A 17,456-nucleotide genomic window follows, 5' to 3' on the forward strand; every position below is an offset into this window, starting at 1 on the left:
AAAAATCTGAGAGTACTCATTCCATGTACGTCTATGCTCAGAACAGGTAATGATTGCACTCTGCATCTGAATTGTGTTTCCACATAACATGGTTGAGTTTAAGAAAACATTTGCTCCAGCTGAAGGCCTGCCTCTGTGCATGGCTAGTAGATCTTTGGCAGAAACACCATGCACCATGATCAGAATTAAATAAGTAAAAAAAGTTAAGTCCTTTACCACAACTGAACTGTACTTTCAACTAAACCAACTAAATGTTATCAAGATATTGGGATTACAGTAATGGAGACAACCAGTACATAAAACAATATACATTTATTTAGCACAAGAAGTTCCATTTTCAAACAGAAGTGCATTTTTTCTACTTCTTGATGGCACTTTGCTTTTCAAAAAAGTCAAGAACCATCATGACTAAGAGAAAGGCATACTATTCATTTGACAGAATGACAGTTTTATCCTTCAACTGTAGGCCTGAGAGCAGCTTATGAACTGTAAGGCAAATTAAGAATTCCTTCTCAAGTGAGTAATCTCTATTCAGTTTCATTAACTCAAGTGGAACATTCACAAGAAAAGTGTTACACGACTAGGATATGGTATGTGCCTGCGGTGTTCCCTATGGCTACAGACAACATAATAGGCAGGGGTGGGGTTATAGTCTCAGACAGAAAAAGACAGAATACTGAAAGAGTTACAGTAAGTTGCCAGAAACACTTACTGATAGAGAAAAAAATCCAAACATTATGTATGCAATCACATGACATAGTTAAGCACAATTCCCATTTCACAGAAAACAGGTAAGTTGCCATATAATGCTCAGGACTAGGACATCTACAGACTTCAAAGCCTGCAACTTTCATTTACAGACAAGTTGATATTATTTGGTAAACAAATGTTGATAGCTCACAACTGACAACACAGAAGTATTACTTGAAATCTGGTTCAATTAACGGAATAACTACAGACACTGGATACAGAAGACCATTCAGATTATACTGGTGGACAGATTTTCCACAGCTTCTCCTTTGCTGAAGTTTCATCACTTTAAGTGACTGACATCAAAGATGTGCTGCTGAAACTAGTTCAGTCTTCCCACCTGTAGTTATCACCTGGATTAGGCTGCCAGAGCTTGGTCGATCTTTTCCTGTCATCCAGTTATAAAAGGTTCTGTTTTAAAATAAATGGATAAAACAGGGTGAGAAAGAACAAAAAAGTAACAACTACTATCAGGTATATTGACAGGAAGAATAACATACAAGCCTATTACTTTTCCTTCTGCTCTCTCTGGTGTTCTCTGTGTGATGTGATCACTGGATTCAAACCCTCAGAACTGGACAGAGGGTCCAAAGAAATTCAAGGGGCTTTAGAGCACACAGGATTTCCAAAACATCTCAAAGGAAAAGGCCAGGAGCTCAAATTGTCAGGGTGGCTATGTTTTTTCCCAATTAAAAAAATAATTTGAAAAAGGGAAGGAGGGGCTACTTAAGTTGCTCTTATAGCATATATATAAAAGAAATAAAGTTTTATGGCTAGGATAGAGTTGCTAAACCCATTACTCTGACAACAGGCCATTATAACATTTCAACATTTAACTGTGAAAGTGGTCTCAGTGGGAGGAAAAAAAGCTGTAAGACATCCAAAATAGTGCTGAGTAAGATGGATACATTCTAGGTAGCAGACCAGAACACTCCTTATCAAAACACAATATAAACTCCTTCCTCAAAATAGAATAGAGAAAGTGAAGGATATTTTACAGGTCCTTCAGCCCTTCCAATGGTGCAGACATAGCAATTGCCATATTGGAACAACCCACTATCCAACAAGAGCTTCCAGGGCACAAAACACAAGTGCCATATTGGAAAGAATTTCCTGCATCCTTCCCAAGATTTAGATGTTGCCAACAGATGCTGATGCTGCACAGGCAGTGAGATTTTCAGTTTTCAAAGCTGGGGTTAAATTTTAGGAAATTAGAAACAAAACAAAACAATCAACTGAATTCTCCTATAAGGATAAATTACTCAGAAGTTAAAGTTAAAAAATGAATTTGCAAATCTGCAACATCTGGCTACCCCGTCTCTGGAGCACAATAAATTAAGGCTCTTTTTCTGAACATTTTCAGGCCAGCTAAATTCAGTTGATGGGGCCTGTTTTAAAGAGCCTCATCAGACAACTGCAGAGGCTTCAACTAAACAGCTGCAACTGCAAATTTCCATCTCTGGCATCCACCTTAAAATTCACAAAAAAGGAAATCTGATGTCAGAACTAAACTACTCAGCAATAGGTAAACTCAATTTCACTGTCAGTTCTAAAAGATTTTTAAAACATGTAAAAATTCACCCTCAGCAGAAACTCTGATACTCCCCATCCCATTGCAGAATGCAATACTCATGCTGCACCTTCTCTAACCCTGAGGAATGAGAACAGTAAGGCAGATAATCTCAGCCTGCTGTTACATAAGATACAGCTGCAGCTTCAGCATTTTGCAACATCATTCAGGACAAGTTTTTGTGGATAATACTAAATTTTTTTAAACAAGAGCAGGAATGTTGCCAGTTGAGAGAACTGAACTAACATGCCATAAACTGGGCAGTAAAGAGTATTTAAAAGAAAAAGAAACCCACCCAAGTTTACATGCCTATTTGCAGTTTATCTTTAAGCCAGGTTTCTCCTGCACCTGCTGTCTGCAATTTAATTTGTCTACAGGCTTTAGTAAATTCTCTGGCTTCCAACTGCTTAAGGCTATCTTCCTTGCTGAAATAACTCATGTATACTGAAGTTGATGGCGTTAGGCTAATTTTCTCCAGTTAGGAAACCTGTGCAATTAAACCCAATGTGATTTAGAAAGATAAACAATAAGATGATGGAGGAAAAAAATCCACCCAAATCCAAGACACCTATTTAAAAAGAACAGGCACTGAGATGCAGCAGCAAGAGGGACAGTGAGGAACTGCTTAGTTATCCCACAGATACTCACTCTGCAATGAATTCTAAGGGTGTCCAGGAGCTGAAATCTGCATCAGGCATTGCTTTCCTGTTTGCTGGCGTATCTAAGGTAACCCTATGATTAAAAAAGATAAGCAAGCCTTTTATTTATATATCATGTTTCTGATGAGCACCACCTGCTTCAATTCACTGCTGTAACATGCTTGACTTTTACACCATGTGGTATGGATTTCCCTTGCATCCTCCCCGTGTGTTAACAGAACATAGTCATTAGTTTCAATGTATATCCAAGGCTCCAACTTAGAACCCCAAGCTTCTGGGCTCACCGACGAACTGTCCATTGGGGCCAACACTTAGCTTGCAGCTCCCTTCCCACCTCTCTCATCCAGACAGGGAACGGCAGCAATAAGCTTCATGTACTGCACAGCACATATGCACTACATCCATGCTTTCGAGAGACTACATGCACAAACATAGGAAGTTTTAACTTTGACAATATATATTTACGCTACATTCAATGACATGAAAGGGTTAACTTTGCAGAACTCCCTCACTGAGATACTGTTGACAATCCAAGGTATATTTACCCTCTCAAAAATTCACTTAAGAACAGAGTTTTGCATGAGAACTACACAAGAGCAGCATGTACAAGAATCCAGTGATCTTGATGTCTGCCTGCCTGTAAAGCTCTGTAGAAGGTGGTGTCAATCATCCAAACACATTTAATGCCATTCTTGTCTGACCTGAAGAAATGTGTGTGAGGAAATCAAAAGAAGGGAGAATTCAGGTAGTGTACCAAATCCCTGTACAAAACTCTCTGGTCTTAAACTTTGGGTCCTGAACTAGATACGGACCTGGCAAGAAAAATACTTTTAATTTTTGCAGCAGAATTGATAAAATTAAACATAGTGAAGACCTACTAGGCCATCCACTTTTTACTAGCTTTCCTGATGCAAATGAAAGCAGGCAAATACTAGCTAAACTTTCTTGGTCTAATTTTACCAATCAAGCATAGATATGCAGCACCTTATGAAGAAGCATCTTTAATCAAATGAAAACCTTTGAAGTAATCCTTTGCCTTACTATTATCACACAGCTAAGTCTAAAACTGTGCTGAACAGTTCATCTCATTTTTACAGCTCTGTCTATACTGAAATAAAGAAATCAGACAATGCATGGCTACAGTTAAACTGGTTAAAAGTAAATCAAATTTTAATCCTAACATCCACCACTGTTTTGCAAAGGCAAAGAAAAGAATGTAATCATATTTCGGGTGACTTGTGTAACACTTTGTTCATCCAGTCAAGATGCCCCCTTTCTCTGTGAGTAGTCTGAGAGGCTGGGTGCTGTGAATAGGACACTGCAAGCATATCTCTGTGGCTGTAGGTTACAGCAGTAACTAAATAAAACAACACAGGCAGAGACAGCTAAGCAATCACTTACGGTAAAATGGCAACTGCAGCAGAACCAGATGGCAGGCCACTGCTGGCACCAGCCAAACTCTGACAAAGCTGATGCACTGCTCCTTTGGCCATGCCATAGGCAATCATCCCTGAAAATCAAAAACAGGCAAATTAGAGCACAATCAGAACAGCTCTCAATATCAGCAGTAACATGACAGAAACTAAAGACTGTTTGATGAATAGTAAGACCACTTACCACAGCCAGAAGAGAATCACACTTTTAAAATACATTAAAACAAAAAACTGATAATAATAAGAGGGCTTTAGTAGACATCCAGGAACTATCACAGAACTCAGTTAACTTAGCACTACAGAAATAAGCAGCTTACCAAGTCAAGCATGTTCAGTCAGTGTATCCAAATGCATCCTGAAGGATGTGACCTACAGGGCTAAGCTCACAAATTTAACAGAGTAAGTCTGAAGATGCTCATAGATTTTAATAAGGCACTCTTCTATTAATTTTAATCATATAACTAAGGTATTCGTGAGTTTGGACCTGAACAGATACAGTTCACTTCCCTTTCAGATCTGGAATTCACTTTGTCAGCACCCCAGGTCTGACAGCCCCTGTAGAGAAAGCTACAAAAAAACCCAACCCTCATGGTAGAAAATTAATAAATAATGTGCAGGGAAAGCAAACTTCTTCCTAAAAACTGTTGTTTTCTAGGCAGACAACATTTAGCAGTGTCAAAGCAGCAGGAACCAGAGCATAAAGCACACTGCTCAGGTACAAGATCTGGACAATCAGGGTGCTAAGAGGTCTCAGATGTCTCAAGGCATGCATCTGTCAAGAAGTCCGGACACAGATTAAGCAGCTAAGAAAACATGAATGTGTTTTGTCTACTATAACTGAATGTCTTTCTTCCTACCCATCTATACAGCTACCCCACCCCTTTCCAACATTCCTGAAGACATATTTTGAATATAATAGAAATACATATTGTATCACACCCACTTTTATTAGGAGCAATAATGGACAGCACTAGCTAACTTATTTTATTGTTATGATAAGAACATTCATGTGTCTCATATTCCTCTCTCATCTTGCCTAAACTAAACATTCTAAATCTTCTTAGAAACCTTTTCATGCCTGATACATTTCTCACACTGTTTCTGTCACTGTTCATGTAATTTTCAGTGTTCTTCAGTTTGCATTATGCGAGGCAACATTTTCTCATAGGAAAAGAAGAATCTCATTAAGAGCAAACAAGAGAAAGATTACTTCTTCCAGAACAGCCAGTCATAACAAGGCTAATAAGGCATATTTGCAAAAGTTGAGTAACAACTCTTTCTCAATTCTTCCTGATGTTAATAAGTTGCATGTGTTTGCCCAAAGCACTGCTGTGACTTTCAGAACAATTCAGACTAGCTGAAACTAGCTAGTTCAAAACAGGAAGGCACATCGCTTTGATTCCTGTGTTGTGGTCCCTGTCTCCCAAAACCACGCAAACAAAAACCATGAAAGTTTGCCAGAATTCACTTTTTTTTCATTTGTATATAGTTAGTCAGCAGTTCACTGTAAATTATTCATCTGCTTGTTCTCACAAAATAAACCTTTTATCTTTGACTATAGCAGATGCCACTATAAACACAGAAGATTAATCATTAACTAGAAAATATATAGAATATTTTTGCCTGAAGAGTGTTAGGCAAAGCTTTCAAGAATATTCATAAATTGTATATGTTTTAAGATCTTAGTATCTGTGTCTTAAAAATATCATTGAAATGACACTAATAAAGCTTGGGAAATAGAAGTATTTGTCTCCAACTTTCCTCTTGCTGCCTGTGGGCTTGTGTGTTGGTGCCTTTTTTTTTTTTAATTTTAAATTGCTCCCAGATTTCTTCCTCCATGCAGACCAACATGGTTGAGGAGCAAGATTAAAAATCCAATAAAGCTCCTATTAAATAGCTAGCGGAGTGCAAAGCCAACAATCAACAAGCTTATCTACATCTGAAGCAAAGGTAGACTAAATCAGAACATGAACAGGGCAAGCATGTTTATCAGAATCAGCTGCGTCATCACGAACAGAAAGACTGGTCAATTAAGGACTCTGTATTTCAGAACACGAATAGGAAATTTAACTTTGTCTAAACATTGTACTTACATTGCTGTGTGCTTCTAGTCTTCATTATTTTCCAAACTTTTTTCTATACCATATACTAGACGAGTACATTTCACCAATGTACGTCAAATATTATTTTAACACTGATTCTATGTATTTGCACCACGGCTTCAAGAGATCCAATATTGCTACCTGTAAAATTACACTTTCCTTACACATTTCAGCAGCAGTGTCCCACTTGTGCTAGACGTCAAGAACTGGGGTGTGAAGCCATTGCTTCACAAACAAGAATGCTCAGATAAACAGCCATCTCTAACTGCTGGTGTCCCTGCAGCTGTCATGCACTGCATTTTACCTGGGGTTCCAGACAAAGCAGCTTGAGCGCCTGTCAGAGTCAAGAGGCCACCTTCTTTCAGATGTTTTGTGGCAAGGTGGCTGGAAATAGTCGATGTCCAAACGCTCTGCTTCCACATTAGATCACAGTTTTTGTATAAAGCTGATTAGGAAGAGAATTAGTGAAATTAGTCAAAAGAAGACTTTTAACTCTGATTGCCTCACTGTTACACAGAGTGCAACAGCACTATGAAAACATGCTTTCTACTATTTTTTACTTCCACATTGTAAAATATCATTTATGTATTTGTATCTCCTTTCTCTTTGAGCCTGTAACATCCAAACCAGAAGGGAGAAGAAAAGGACACATTTTACCAAATTTACTCCAGACAGAAAAGGCTATTTTTCTTCTTGTATCTCTACAGTAGTGGGCAAAGTATAAAATTTCATTCTGAATATTACATGTTTGAAAACCTCTTTTTAAGGGTTTTTTTGAAGGTTTTTTTCTGTAGCATGATTAGGCAGTGCCTTCCAATACTGTATTGCACAGTAACAGCTCAGAGAACTGCAGGAGGCAACTGAAGTTTTATGCATAAAGCAGTAACTTAGGAAACAACATCAATATTTCTACCCAGCACTGTCTTTTATAACTTGCCTGACACCGGTAATCTCAGGAAATGTCAGCTCATAGATAATAATGCTGAGCTCCTTCAGAATGCACATCAAAAACTTTTTGACAAAAATTAGTGCATCAACAAACATTACTGAAGAAACTAAATGCTGTGCAAATTTAACAGACAGCAAAAATTCAGAGAAGCACAAAGAAGCACTGTGACTGAGCTATTTTGTACTTTTATGATTTTGTCCTCTTCTGGACTCAGGAAGAAAGACTTTTAAGGACTTCTCTCAGCTATCCTTCATGTTTTCACCAGCATGGCTGTACCAAAGGCTTACACTTGGCTTTGGCGCTGCCTCCAGCCCATCCTCCAGCTACACACAAGATCGCATCCACCTTTTCTTCACCGAGAAGTTTTCCAACTTCTGCTGTCACCTTCAACACATAGGATAAGAATATACTGAAAACACTGAACTGATAAGGTAAAGAGGTAAACACCAAGAATGCCCTGAAGTTACTTTTTCCTACTTATGTATTTGAGTAACACAAGACAAAGCAATTTAAACAGCTATAGAAAATTAATATTTATGATCTATGAACTCAAAACAACAGTGTTGAAAAATAACTATAGGTGAAACTCAGATGGATGAAAGCCATAGAGCGTGTGATATCACTGGAAATAAGGGATCATCAGAGCTGAAACTCCTGACCCTTACCTCTATCGTTAAAAATTATTATTGACTTGCTTTTGGCAGGTTCTCTTCCAAGTATGGTGTTGTTTAAGATGGGGACGAAACTCCAGGTCTGACTAGGACTACTGGCGTCACTTTTGATGACAGTGCAAGAAAAACAACTAAAGATTAGCCTTCTTATTGGTTCTGTCTAGACCACAACCATCAGTTTGAGCCTGGCTGTTAAATTTGAGCTTGTATACTTTTAGGTATCTACAATTTGTTCTCTTTCAAATGTAAGATCTCACAGCTGGTAATGAATTTGTTGGCTACAAATTTTCTCTGTCAAAGTAAATAGCAAACAATTCATCTCTCAACAAGAGAAAAAGAACCAATAGCTTTTGCAAAGACTTATTGAAAATTGTATTGCAAATATTCTATGTTACTCTTTCGAAGCTTTAGGGGTTGTGTAGATATAAAGAAAACATATTGGGTAGATATTCAGTATATCAGTAACAGAAATTGGTTTGAAACTTAAAATGCAAAAACTAAACCCTATCTATTGAGAATACAGCAAAGTATTTTTTTAGGCTGTCTTAGATACTCCCATATTCACTTTTGTGGAAACCAGTGTATTCTCCTAGGATCCCTTGGGGTTTAGGTTCATATGCTTTGAGCATGCCATCTACCTACACACAACACATTTATAAGTCAGGGTATTTGAAAGAAGTGCTGCATTTTAAGATGTCCTTACCCATCTTCATTACAACCCACCTGGTTCAGTCTGTGACTTTTAAAAGTCAAAACAAAAGCAAAGCAAAACTGCCTTATGTGCTGAGCCTCCAATATCCCGGATCAAGCTCTTTCTGTGTATTCAGTTAAAAGGAATTACAAAAAATTAAAAAGAAGCGACGAGCAGAAGCTGAAGGACCTTGAGTTTCACGGTATGGCCGCACGACCGCCACCGACTGCGCTCCTGCTTCCTGCATGGAGCCGGACCCATCCCTCCAGCCGCCTTGCTCACCGCGGGCGGCAGCGAAAGAGATGCTCACAGCCGCGGCGAGGCTGCGCGCATCGCCCGGCCGAAGGGATGCACGCACCCGGGGGAGGCCGCCTGGGGCACCGCCCCACCCAGCACCGGCCGGCCCGCACTCGCCGCCGACCCACCTGCTCGGCCTGCTCGGGGAAGGAGTCGGTCGCCCTCACCACCACGTTGGCGCTGGCGTCCGCGTTCTCCGCCAGGTCGATGCTGGCCACCCACTGCCACGGCGAGAGGAACGCCGCGTTAGCGGCCCGCGCCCCGCAGCGCCCGGCCCGGCGGGGCACGGCCGCTCCCCCGGGGGGGGCCCCGCCTCGCCACCTCCCAGCCCGGCGCTTACCCAGTTCTTGGACTTGAAGTACCGCACGCACTGGGAGCCCAGCGCGCCCCTGCCCCCGTACACCAGCACCCGGCCCGCCGCCATGCCCGCCGCCCCGGCGCTGCTCTCCCGCCGGCGGATGGGCCGCCCCGCGGGGCGGGCGAGGGGCGGCAGCGCCCGGTCGGGGGTGGTGCCAAGGGCGGGGCTGGGCCGCCCGCCCGGGCCGTGCGGAGCCGGGGGCAGGCGGAGGAGGCGAAGTCCAAATACTTCGGCCGAGCCACGCCAGGGGGCCGTGTTACCAGTCCTGCTGTTAATGAAGTAATTAGTGGTTCTGAAGGTCCTCCCAGGGCTCGGGTAGCAGTAACCGTAGAAGTGTGCGGGCAATTACGGCCGGTTTTCTGTAGCGCTCATGGATCGCACCTGTAGCTTGAGTTACGCCGCATGAGTGCCCTGGGCTACGGCACGGCTGGCCAGGCCACCCCGGCTGCGAAGGGCTTTGTGCGCCCCGCTGTAATTCAGAAGATTCCAGACCCATCACTTCTGCCCTTCAGATAACTCTGCCTGCAGTGACATTTAGAAGCTGGGTGGGAGCAAGCGCCGGGAAGCTCAGCACGGCTCAGGAGACAGCAGAATCCTCCAGCCAAATTACACTGTTTTAATGCTTTGTCCCTTGCACACAACTGTTTACCCACTTTCTTTAATAATCTAAGAAACTGGATTCTTCTCGAAATTTTCTTCACATGAGGTTACAGTAAAAAGCTTGATGTCATTTGAGCAGGACAATTAAACCCTTGAGGAAATATTAGACAGGCCATAGAGATAGAATTACTTACTGCAGAAAGAAGCATCACCGGGCTACAATGTAATGAAGCCCTTACTTGCAACCATTTCAGGATGTTGCAGGAAAATGTATTTTTTGCCTTGATTTTTAACCATACAGATTAATTGCTAGACCTTCAATATACGAAGAGAAGTATTTTGAAATGCCTGATATTCGGGTTTGGATTTTGGAGCATGATGAAAAGTGGGAAATACAACTGACTACTGGGGATAGGGCTTGGAGATGATCCCTTGAAAGCACTAGGATGCCTGGCTGCTTTAAAAAGACGTTATTTTCCTTGGCTTCTCTAGTAAGTTTTGTGTCTTTTATCTTGATTGTTGTTGCAATGGGGACCCCAAAGTGGATGACTGGAAAGATCCTTTGCAAAACAGGAGCTGATTTGGTCAATGCCACAGATCCAGAGCTGGTCAAGTTCATTGGAGAAATTTACTATGGACTCTTTCGGGGCGGCAAAACACGCCAGTGTGGCTTGGGTGGGCGGCGTTCCAAATTCACAAGTAAGTACAATTTTGGTTGAATATTTAGTCTAATGTCTAGTTGGAATTTAGCACTTTATTCTTTTTGTTCACAGAACTCGTAGAATGCAAATTATTATTATTATTAAATAAATATGCAGTCTTTATGGTTTGGTGTTTGAGTGTGAATATAAAATTTCTATCATTTCAGGAGTGATTTTTGCTACAGTTGTACTCTGTAGTCCTGGAATCAAGATGGGAAAAAAGATCCCTAGGGATAGATGGAGAGTTTCCTTTTAGCCTTGTGAAGGGGTTGAAAGTCATTTGGAGATGACCCTGTAAATCATACTTTCCCCTTGACTGACTTTTTCCTATGCCAAGTTTTGCTTTGCCATCTCTCTGCTTCTGTCCTTGCCTTCTCTGTTGAACTCTTCTGAGGTTTTTTCCCTTTAAGAAGCAAAGATTTATTTAGCTGGCCACATTTTTGTATTTCTCTGGCTGTCATAATGCAAATGTCTACCATAGCACATACCACTAACTGTATTAATAATGTTGAAGAAATTCTCACCTTCTTTTCTATTAAGTTTGGAGACAATAAATTGCTGAATTCTTAACACTTGTAGAAACTCTTCTAAATGTATTCCTTTTAATGTAAAATATTTTCTTGAGGTCTTGAAAGCACTGAGCTGTATGCTCGATAATTTCCACATTTCAGTCATCCTGTTTTGTAGTGAAAATGGTAATTTGCATTGAAGATTTTTAGTTCACTGTACAGATTTCCTGCAACTTAAACCAATATGAGTTGAAGCTGCTGCAGTCTCACCCTCTCCCTAGCCCACAGCAATGCTGTCCTGTCCCAACCTTTGCATTGCCTCTGGTAGTTGTTGTGGTGAGGTAGTTCAGAAGTTAAAATGGCCAAAAATTTAACCTACAAAAATAAATAATTGTTTTCCCACAGGATCGTGTCTGACTACACAACTGCACAAGCACTTCTATAAAAACCTGAAGGCAGGTGTGACTGTGGGACTTGAGAGGGAATGGAGAAAAGAACCAGAGCAACCTCAACTTAGATCAGCATGACCAGTTTTTAAACTGGATTAATTTGGACTGGTCACTTTTAGAGTAACCAAATTATTGCTCAAGCTCTGACTGCAGCTGCAACTTCATGACATGGACATAGCAGTCATGCTCATTCAATCCCAGTTCTTTCACCCCATTCTGTCAGAGATGAAGATAAAGGTAGCCAATCTCCTTTAAAACTCTGTACAACTTTCTGGACTATTTAATAAACTTTCAGATTTTTTCCTGTGTAACCTGAGAGGAAGGCATAATGTTCCACAGTCACACCGGAGCACATTGATATGCATTTGGAGGACATGAGCCTGCACTCCTTAGACAAACAGAGCTCTCACTGAAGGTAGTAAGAATTCTCCATTAGAACTGTAAAACTGGGTCATTAAGTTCAGTAGGCACAAATACGCATTTTGGTCAACGAGTGTTCCAGAGATTTTCCCTTTTAAATATTTTAATAACTCTATTGAGTTTGATATTTTCACAATACTGTTTTCAAACAACAATACACAAAGCTGTTACTTTTGCACAATGGTGAGCAGGACTGGGGATTCTGTGTTTGACATGACGTTTTTCTGGTTTGAATTTCCCCCTTAATCTCTAAGCATTCTGAATTTACTGGGGAGCAAGAACTGTGAGACTTTTCTTGAGGGATGTAATGATATAAATGGGACTTCACTGGCACCATAGATCAAGACAAAGCTAACACCTCATATGGTGCAGTATGGCAGTACCTCTGGCACTTTGGAATTCCAAATTGAGATAATTTACTGTTATTGGTACATCCCCTTTCCCTCTGTTAACATTCACTAGAGTAGACTTACGGCTGGCACACTCGCTTTTAGCTGGGACAGTGACAGCATGACTCAATTGCCATAATAGGTATCCAGTGCTCTTTTGTACTCCTCAAGATGTATATCTGGCCTCCAGCTGCTGCATCTGGAAGTGTCCCATACATAGTGCAACATGTATGTTAGACCCATGGGGTTGTTATGATGGTCCTAAGACACCTAAGTTGGCATAAGATGCTTATGTTTTGACAACTGAGTCAAACCCTGAGAACAAGCTGGGGAAGCCACACATTTTGCCTGTGCATAGCAAATACTGCTGGATTGTGTCAGGAGTCTCCATGGAAATATCCTTCCCATGGATTCTTATTTCTGCATACTAAGCCAGACCTGTCTTTGGGACTTGGCTGCGAGACTCAGAAAAGAGACCAAATAATCCTTACAACTGCCCTAAAATCTCTGATGGTTTGTAAGGAGGCTTAATTCCGTGTGCTTTCTTGTTACACTGCCAGTTGTTTTCCAGTCAGAAAGCAACCTAGTTTTTGGATTCCCATTTCTAATATATACTTCTGATTCTCATTTAGTCCCCTCGTTTCATCTTGTCAGTCTCCTGTAGCTCCTCTGTACACCAGGCCCAACTATAACCCCAGAATGAGCTACTGAAACACATCTGTTGAATCACAATATTTTTGTATGGGATTTCTACAGTATGATTTTTTTCTACAGAATCTACTATAATTCTGTCATGTCATGATCAAATTGTATGCCTGATGTTCATGGTGACATCCACTAACTATTCCTGCCTACTTTTTAGGTGGCTTGTTTGGACTTTGGGGGTTTTTTGTCAGTTATGCAGCACAGGAAGGAATTTAATTATTTATTTGTTTATAATATAGTATACCTTCTTTGTAGTAATGTTTTAGTAATTAGGCAGTAAGTTCTTCAAAACATGTATGAGTGTGCAGTGCTATGCTGAAGGTCTCTTTTTGATCACCTTGTCTTTTAGGGTTTCCTCTCAATCAGCCTCTCTCTTTCCTCTCAGTCAACATGTCACCCACAATTCCCTACTCACATTTCTTCTGATTGTGTTACTGGAGGGCTGCAGGATAAACTAAACATTCAGGTGTACATTTCCTGCTGCTGGCCAATCTGCCCCCCCCCTTCACCTGATACTGTGAAGAGAGAACCAAGAAGATTACTGTTCTCTAGAGACAAGCAAGTGACAGTCTGCTTAAGGAGAGCTTGTGCCTGTAGCAAAACATGGGAGCACTTCACCTAAAGCCTACCTGACTGCAATACTTACAAGCTTCCTACATCTGTAGATAAAACCCTGCCAGATGCCCAGAAAAACATAAAGGGGCTATAAACATGAGATGAGAAACCAAGAGGAGAATCTTAAAGGACAAACCTGTGGGATTAGGATGTATGAAATCAGGGCAGATCTCACTGGAGCCAGCAGTAAAGAGAGGAATAGAAAAAAAGAACATGAGAAAATAAACACAGGAAAAAGTGATACTATTTTAAGCAGCAAGGGGCCGAACAAGGAAACTGAGACTATCAGATTCCAAATGGATGAGATTAAAAGCATGAGACAGGAATGAGAAGCTCAAAATCAGGAGTTTGGTACAGAGAAGAGAGGTGAAAAAGAGACAGGAAAGTATGCAGCAGACAATACAGCAGCAGAGATAAAGACATTAACACCACTAGATAAATAAACAGGACTTAAGCCTGAATCCTTAATCACAGATCCTGTGTAGATTATTCCTGTAGCAGAATATCCCTGGTTTATCTGATGCACTGAAAAATAAAGCATCATGAACTGAGGTGTGTGTAACTAGCTGAATCCCACATCTCTGTAAAAAATAGTCTTGCTTAAATATAAACTGAATTTGAAGCAGCAGTACAGTGTGATGTTTACCATCATCAAGAAAAGCTATACACTGAATACACCATTTATTTTTCCTTGACAGTTTTCCCACACATGGTGAAAAAGTTGAACCCAGGCCTGCATGTGATGATCATAATATTCCTCTGTGTGGCCATTTTCTTTTCTCTGGTCAGTTTTGGATTCTGCATTCTTAACACAATAAAAGTTCCTTACCGGGCTATTAACGGTCCAGCAGGAGCATGCCTTTGGAACTTCCTTGCAGGTAAAGTCATTTACCAGTGTTTTTTTCTAGTTACACTCATAGAAAATGATACAAGTTCCTTCTTTTGCCTTGGTAAATACCTCTTTGACTTAAATATTTGTGAGCACGATGACGGTTGCAGTGAATTCTCACCTATCAAAACAGAACTTCCAGGTGGCATCTCAGCTTATTGCGTCTAGTCAACATTTAACAGGAGCTATGAATGCCAGCCTTTAGGCTTTGTGTCACTGATAAAAGTATGTTTGCCCATACAATAAAGCCTAAGCATTTTGAAGGTTTTAAGCCATGCTTTTGTCTATCCTTACTCTGTAGAGTGCTCACTGATGTATTCAATAAGTCTTTTGAGGCACAATCAAAATGTCTGTATTGTTTTGATTTGATAATGGTAAATACTTCATTTTGTTGCAGGTGGATTTGTAGTACTTGCAGTCACCAGCTTCATGGCTGCTGTGAAACTTCATCACCTCACAGAAAGAATTGCCAATTTTCGGGAAAATGTCTTTCGGTTCGTTATCTTAGAGGAACGCTCTGAAGACTGTTTTTGGATTTGTGTGGCAAGTGCCACAGCACATGCAGTCAATTTGCTGCTAATAGCCATTAGTGGGATTCATTTTCCTAAAATTAAGACTAAAACAGAAGAAGTGAATGTTACGGCAGAAGATATCATGTACTAACAAGTCTACACAAAACTATTTTGGTCAAGTGAACTGTTGTGATAGGAACAGCTTCTTGGCTCTTCAGCCTTTGTTTTGGATAGATGATTTACATATAAACCTGAGTAAAGATGTCAGTCTACAATACCAGCAACTAACATGTCTGTGAAAAAGTAAAAAAACTCAAATGCTATAAATATCATTATTCTCAAAATGGACTGATATCTGCAGTGAATATATGCTGTTACTCAGTTTTTAGAACATTTGCGCTTTGGCATATTTTAGAAAACTAAGGTAAAATATTATCTCATCAAACAAAGTGTCTTCTTTATTTAGAAAGAAAACATGTTTATCACAAATCTTTGAAACTATAAGGTTATTTCAAAACAGAAAGAATGTATGTTTGGCATTCACTTTCACAGAATTATCTAGAGCATGTTGAGAGGGACATATAAGTTATGTTTGATGATGTTATACAGCATTGAAAAAGAAAACATCATATGTGAGGCTAAAGTTAAGGGGCAGCAAAGTCTAAGTGTGTGTGAAATGTTTTTAAAACAGAAATTATCCAATACCCCAAGGCAAAGAAGTGAGAAATGTAAAGTATATGGGATGCTATTAGTCTATGAAGAAAAAATTCTTAGTTGCTAGATGAATGTTTCATTGCAGCTTCTGGAAGTAAAGTAAACAGATTAAAGGTAATAGTGCTTTTAGATAATCTGGAAAATAATATTCTGACAGATTAATTGTCTTTATAACTGCATTAATTGTTAAGTCCATCTGAAATCAAGTAAAAGTGATGTATGATGAAACAGTGTTGAAATGAATAGAGCTGGCTAAATGGATGGAAAAGTTGCTTTCTTAGGAAGTACCATGGTTTTGACAGGGATTCAACCAGTTCATGGGTCACGAGGAGTGAATATTTTTGAGAAAAGAATATGGAATGTACCACTAAGAATGGATACAGTGATCTCTACCATCTCTGGGTTTGGCTCTACAAGGTTAGGAGGATTATGAGTGAAGCAGAAATTTGTGAGGGTGCCTCTGCAATAGGCCCTAATAACCTGTCTTCTTCAAGACACTATGAGCCACTTTTTTTTTCAGGAGGACTAAAATTATTTTTAAAAATTTAAGAGACAGAAAATTATGATGAGTCTAGGGAATTCATTTCTCAATGAAATAAAACAATTAAAATTTTAGCATAAAAGAGACTCAATAAATCAGAAAAAGTGATTCCTATTTTATACCACCCTCTTATTTCACTGTTCTTCTGATTTTGCTGGTGCTTTCACTCAGATTGTACCCTGGGCCACAACTCCAGAAAGATGGTCCCAGTACATGGACAGGCAGCAAACAAACCCAGTCTATGAAAGTGTCTTAGAGGGTAACAACACAGTACTGCCGGGGAAACTGTCCACAGAGGCTTCTGTGGTCCCACCATCTTCCCCTCCCAGAAAATTCTGAGTGGCTTTGAAATAGAAAAACTTGAAGTGCAGCATAATTATGCAAGTAGAAAATGTAATACTTGTCATTTGTACTCTTTCTATGAGCATGTATAATTTAGACGTAGTTACTGTACAGAAAGTATTATATTGTGACATGTAACTTAGCTTTTCCTAAATACAGTTTTCTTCAGGAGGTGAGAAGGAAGCAGATTGTTAAATCCTCCATATTAAGAGATTGCTTTGAAAATGCTTTTCAGTAATATTAATATGCATGTATTGCAACACATTTTCATACTGATAATAAACTGGTTAATGGCCTCCAAATTTCCACCCCTTCCAAAAATATTGTTGAATACGAATCATTTAGGACTATTTAGGTAAGGACAAGATTAAACATTTGTTGGAGTGGATTCCTAGGTAGGTCACAGTAGCTCTGTGGAAGAACCTGTAGAATGCACTGTATAGATGAAGTTAAAGGGGGATGGCTGGGCTGATCAGCATTTTAATTTCTTGGTTTGAATCAATTCAACAGTGGAGCATACTCTGCAGTAAAGGTCCAAAAGAAGATTTGTCTTACAGCAGATGTATGAAGCGTCATTGTGGGATACTGTA

At 40.0% G+C, this 17,456-nt stretch overlaps 2 protein-coding genes across 2 annotated transcripts; one reads left to right on the top strand and one right to left on the bottom strand.

Moving 5' to 3' along the window:
- Positions 1 to 293: 293 nt before the first annotated feature.
- Positions 294 to 9,633, bottom strand: QDPR (quinoid dihydropteridine reductase). The gene is made up of 7 exons (XM_048304511.1): positions 9,463 to 9,633; positions 9,251 to 9,343; positions 7,751 to 7,847; positions 6,819 to 6,959; positions 4,381 to 4,489; positions 2,969 to 3,052; positions 294 to 1,161 (listed from the first exon to the last, which is right to left on the bottom strand). The coding sequence occupies exons 1-7, from the start codon at positions 9,544 to 9,546 to the stop codon at positions 1,053 to 1,055; spliced, it is 717 nt and encodes a 238-aa protein (XP_048160468.1). The 5' UTR covers positions 9,547 to 9,633; the 3' UTR covers positions 294 to 1,052.
- Positions 9,634 to 9,665: 32 nt separating this feature from the next.
- CLRN2 (clarin 2) lies at positions 9,666 to 17,168 on the top strand. Its single transcript, XM_048304512.1, has 3 exons — positions 9,666 to 10,779; positions 14,567 to 14,746; positions 15,155 to 17,168. The coding sequence occupies exons 1-3, from the start codon at positions 10,527 to 10,529 to the stop codon at positions 15,418 to 15,420; spliced, it is 699 nt and encodes a 232-aa protein (XP_048160469.1). The 5' UTR covers positions 9,666 to 10,526; the 3' UTR covers positions 15,421 to 17,168.
- Positions 17,169 to 17,456: the final 288 nt, after the last annotated feature.

The sequence above is a fragment of the Corvus hawaiiensis genome, chromosome 5 (genome assembly GCF_020740725.1).
Source record: "Corvus hawaiiensis isolate bCorHaw1 chromosome 5, bCorHaw1.pri.cur, whole genome shotgun sequence".
NCBI lineage: Eukaryota > Metazoa > Chordata > Aves > Passeriformes > Corvidae > Corvus > Corvus hawaiiensis.